This window comes from Octodon degus, unplaced genomic scaffold, assembly GCF_000260255.1.
Source record: "Octodon degus isolate 3935 unplaced genomic scaffold, OctDeg1.0 scaffold00046, whole genome shotgun sequence".
In the NCBI taxonomy this organism is placed as follows: Eukaryota; Metazoa; Chordata; class Mammalia; order Rodentia; family Octodontidae; genus Octodon; species Octodon degus.
This window is the reverse complement of record NW_004524622.1, coordinates 7,644,338-7,649,790: the sequence shown is the minus strand read 5'-3', so window position 1 is coordinate 7,649,790 and position 5,453 is coordinate 7,644,338. Positions and strand designations below refer to the sequence as shown.

Below are 5,453 nucleotides of genomic sequence, written 5' to 3'. Positions count from 1 at the left end.
ACATACAATAAATGTTAAAATAAAAAAAAATATATAAAAAAAATAAAAAAAAAAGAATAATTTTTAAATAAAAAACGGAAATAGCAACCCTAACTATCCAGATAGATTTTTACAGCCTTTTGTCATATATGAAAACCTATAAATTTATGTTATGTGCATGTACCAATGGCCCACAATATATATATATATAATCATTATGTGCTAAAAACACACTTAGCAATTTTTTTTAATTAAAAAGCCCTATGAACTCACCTGTTGCAATGCAGCAGCTGCAGCTGCAGCCTGTTGCTGCAATGCTGCAGTCTGCGTTAACTGATAGTTTGCTGGCGTCTGTGTGGTAAGGCCTGCTGCCGCCAATGCAGTTTGCTGGGTGTAAAGAGTAGGAGATGCTCCAAGAAGAGATGGCTGCTGAACACCTAATGCAGCTAAAATTAGATTAAAAACATCAAGATTACTTCCATCTTTTCCAAAAACATTCTTAACTTAATTAAGCACTATGATTGTCATTATTTAAAAACGCTAAGAACAACTCCGGTAATGTTTGAATTTAGCTTATTTTCCATCCCTCCAGATCCCAACATACTTATAGTAAATGTTTAAACTACTACAGTACATAATACTATTCCACAGACTAGGTGTATAGGTGCAAAGTCTGAAATCTCAGCACTTAGGAGGCTGAGGGAAGTTCGAGGGCAGCCTGGACAACAAAGGGAGTTCAAGGCCAGCCTGCACTACACAGAGAGACCCTGCCTCCAAGAGACCAAAAAAAAGGCTATAAAATTACAGTAAACACAACCTAACTCATCTAGACTAAAAGGCCACATATATAGCAAGTATTTCTAGGAAAAAAATTATAAAATCAGCTTATTTTCAGCTGGGCATGGCAGCCTACGTCTATAATCCTACCACTTGGGAGGCTGAGACAGGACTGCCATCTGGTGTACATAGTGAGTTCAAGGACTGCCTGAAATACAAAAACTGCATTTCTGTCTCAAAAAACAGAAAAAAAAAAAAAAAAAAAAAAAAAAAAACAAACCCAAAAAAACCACCCCAAATTAGCCTCTTTTACTAGCCTGGAATTTAATGTTTAAGGACATAGCTGAAGCTGAGTGTTAGAACACTTATTTAACAAGCACCAAGCCCTGGATTTCATTGTCAGAGCTGAAAAAATAAAAAGGTAGAATTTACTAGTTTATCTACAAGCGGAAGGGAAACCCATTAAAAACTGTATTGCTGGGGGGGCCTGGCCCTAGCTCAGTCCTTTAAGTGGCTGCTTCCACAAAGCTGTCAGCCTCAGGTTGCTGGAGTTCGAACCTCACAACTCTCCCGCTGGCCAAAAGTGCCCTGAAGGCATTCGAGGAAGAAAAAAAAAAAAAACCCTTATTCCATGCTGGGGGGGCCTGGCCCTAGCTCAGTCCTTTAAGTGGCTGCTTCCACAAAGCTGTCAGCCTCAGGTTGCTGGAGTTCGAACCTCACAACTCTCCCGCTGGCCAAAAGTGCCCTGAAGGCGTGTGAGGAAGTAAAAAAAAAAAAAAAAAACCCTTATTCCATTATTTTAGGGGCTGGAGAGATGGCTCAGTGGTCTAAAGCACCTACTTAGAACAAGCTTAGCAAAGCATAGGGGCCGCGGTTCAATCCCCCAGCACCACATGCCAGCCAGCCCCGCCCCCTGGTGGGCTGAGCTGGCCACACATACACTAAATAAATAAATTAAAAAAAAAAAAAACTGTATTGCTGGGCTGGTGAGATGGCTCAGTGGTCTAAAGGACCTACTTAGAACAAGCTAAGCAAAAGCACAGGGACCACGGTTCAATCCCCAGCACCACATGCCAGCCAGCCCCGCCCCCTGGTGGGCTGAGCTGGCCACACATACACTAAATAAATAAATTAAAAAAAAAAAAACTGTATTGCTGGAAGTTACCTAACCCTTGAAAATTTCTATTGGACTTTTTCTTTTTTCTTTTTTTTGTCTTTGAGATAGAGTCTGTCCTTGTGCAGTTCATGCTGGGGTTGAGCTCACTTTGTAGACCACGCTGGTCTCAAACTCACAACAATCCTCCTGAGCCTCAGCCTCCCAAGTGATGGGATTACAGGCATGTATCACCATGCCCGGCTACTGGAGAAAACTTTTAAACACCCCTATTTCGGAGGCAGGAATTACAAAACTTGGGACAGGTTAGATGAGAGCGTATTTGTACTCCCGGCTACTTGACAGGCTGAGATAGGAGGACTGCAAGTGAATGGCCAGCCTGGAAAATTTAGTGAAGCCCTGTCTCAAAAAAATAAAAAAAAGGCTAAGGATGTAGTTCAGTACTCTCTAAATGTAATCACCTGCCAAAATTATAAAATTTGTCAGCAAAAGCAAAATTAAACAAATGAAATCACATAAAACTAAAATGTTTAAGCATATCAAGGAAAAGAATCAATCAACAGTGTATAAGCCTAAAGTAAAGTACAAACTATTTGCAAACCATACATCTCATTAAGGCTTAGTATTCAAAATATATCAGCAACAAAAATACCAAGAAGGGCTGGTCTAAAGCACCTACTTGGAAAAGCTTAGCAAAGCACAGGGACTACGGTTCGATCCCCCAGCACCACATGCCAGCCAGCCCCGCCCCCTGGTGGGCTGAGCTGCCCCCCCCACACACACACAGAAATAATAAATAAATAAATTTTTTTTTTAAATACCAAGAAAACAATCTGGGGGCTGGGGAGATGGCTCAGTGGAATAAGCGCTTGCCTGGCAAGTACAAGGGCCTGAGTTCAATCCCCAGTTCGGCTAAAAAAAAAAAAAAAAAAAAAATTTTTTTGATCAAAAATTAGTGCAGGAGGGGCTGGAGAGATGGCTCAGTGGTCTAAAGCACTGCACCTACTTGGAACAAGCTTGGCACAGGGACTACGGTTCGATCCCCCAGCACCACATGCCAGCCAGCCCCGCCCACAGGTGGGCTGAACTGGCCACACACACAATAAATAAAAAAAAAAGTAAAAATAAATAAATAAATAAAAATCTGAGCTTTCACCTTTAAAAAAAAAAAAAAAATTAGTGCAGGAGGGGCCAGGGAGATGGCTCAGTAGAATAAGCACTTGCCTGGCAAGCACAAGGGCCTGAGTTCAATCCCTGGTTCCACCAAAAACCAAAAAAACAAAACCAACATTAGTGGAGGGACAGCCAGCCAGATAGCTCAGCAGATTAAAGCGCCTGCTTAGGCAGGTGAAGGAGCCAGGGGTTCGATTCCCAGCCTGCCACATCGTCCCCGCCCCCAGGGTATGCTGAGCCAGTAAACCAATGAGACGCTGCATGGTGGCGCACAGCTGTAATCTCAGCTCTGGGAGGCTAAAAAAAAGGAAGGACTGCTACAAATCTAATCTGTCTAGTGAAACCCTGTAGACCCTCTACTAAATAATAAAAAAGGGGGAGAGAGAATTTTAAAATTAGCAGTAGAGGGCCAGGGAGATAGCTCAGCAGCATAAGCACCTACCAGGCACATAGTGCTGAGTTCAATCTCTGGCACGGGGAAAAAAAAAGGCAATGGATAAAAATGGCCAACTAGTCTATGAAAAAAACAACTTATTATTAATCAGTGAAATGCAAATTAAAACTATAATAAGAGCCAGGTGTGGTGGCATACACCTCAAATGGACTCAGGCAGGCTGAGGCAGAAGGATCACCACCCAACCCCAGCAGAAGCAAGTTAACACATTCCCACTAACTTGAACTACCCAGTGATACAGACATGACTATCCCATTAGCTGGCTTACACCACTGTTGGTACAAACAGATGTAGTCACTTTTATTGTTTTTTTTATTAATATTAATTACTCTTTCTTTTTTTTTGTTTGTTTTTGTTTGTTTGTTTGTTTTTTTGGCGGAACCGGGGATTAAACTCAGATCCCTGCGTTTGCCAGTCAAGCGCTTAGCCTACTGAGCCATCTCCCTGGCCCCGATTTTTTCTTCAGACTATATAAATCTCTAACATTTTACTAATAAAATTAATAAACAGTCACCCAGCAAGAATTAGGCATGTGCCACTGGTGGGTCAAGCCACCCAGTGAGATGTGAAATACAGCCACCCATCAACATGTTAAGAGATTTACCAAGACCCTCTCTCAAAACATAAAAATTCTAAGAACACTAGGGATGTCAATCAGCGTCATGGCCATCGGTTCAGGTTCAATCTCTAGTACAGAAAAATAAAAATGAAAATGAAAATGAGCCTATGTAGTGCAAACCTGTATTCCCAGTACTCTAGGAAATAGGCAGATCACAAATTTGAACCCAGACGCAGAAATTTAGTACTTTAGATACTATCTCAATAATAAACAATCCATGCTTATAATCCCAGCACTAGCGAGGCTGAAACAGTTGGATCACAGAAAGTTTGAAGCTAGCCTGCACTACATAAGTTCAAGGCTGGCCTGAACTAGAAACCTTGTCTCAAAAAATTAATAAATGAAAAACAAACAACACACCAGGTATGATGGCTGGTTTATATTTGTACAATCCCAGCCTTGAACTCACAACCATTCTCCTGCCTCAGCCTCTTAGATATGCATTACCGTGAGACCAGCCTGAGCTACCTAGTGAGTGCAAGGCCAGCCTGAAATACGTACCTCATAGTACAATCCTGTCTCAAAAATAAACATAAAGTTTTATACTGATCATGATGACTTACGCTTATCATCTCAAAATAGGATTACTTGAGCCCACAGGTTCAATAATATGGGTAGGGCCTGGGAGATAGCTTGGCGATCTAAGCGCTTCCTTGGCAAGCACAAGGACCAGGTTCAATACTCAGGACCATGTACCATGCCGGCTACTCAAACTGGTTATGGTGGTGCACATCTATAATCCCAGTGCTGGGAAAGCTGAAAGAAGAGGACCACTATGAGTCCAAGTTGTATAACAAGACCCTGTTCCAAACAAACAAATAAATCCTTAAAATATGGGTAATATTTTGGGTAACATCCCACAAAGGAGTGGGGGTAATGTCAAATCAAACCACAGATCTTCCATTCTCTGAAAGTACCCTAGAAGTGATTACTAGTGCTTCTAGCTAGTTTCCTCTTGTTAAGTCAATCCTATCAGGCAGCTGAAAACATCACTCCTAATGTCATATGGTTTCATCCATCTTTAACCACCTCTACTTTCTTCCAAATAAATTTATTCACCTATAATGGATGTGGTGAAACACAACTGTAACCCTAGCACTCAGGAATAAAGACAGGAAAATGGCAAGTTTAAACCCACCATGGGCAACTTAGCTGCTACTTGAGATCCTATCTCAAATTAAAGAAATGGGAATGTAGCGCAGTATGAAAGCCCTGGATTTAAACCATAATACAATAAAAAAGTAATCTTGTGTCGTATGAAAGGAGAGAAGGTTAGCACTCCCCTTGACAAGGATGGAAGGACCCTTAGGCCCAACAACACGCATATGGTTAAGGCA

The 5,453-nt window shown here is 41.4% G+C and overlaps 1 protein-coding gene and 1 pseudogene across 1 annotated transcript in view; one reads left to right on the top strand and one right to left on the bottom strand.

The window, feature by feature from the left end:
- The window catches only part of Ccar1 (cell division cycle and apoptosis regulator 1), a 58,849-nt gene that overhangs the window by 44,466 nt on the left and 8,930 nt on the right, over positions 1-5,453 (bottom strand). Inside the window, exon 3 of the mRNA XM_023716185.1 lies at positions 253-425. Within this exon, the coding sequence (XP_023571953.1) occupies positions 253-425 (173 nt within the window). The remainder of the gene's footprint in view (positions 1-252; positions 426-5,453) is intronic.
- On the top strand, positions 5,366-5,453 carry LOC111817027 (annotated as a pseudogene).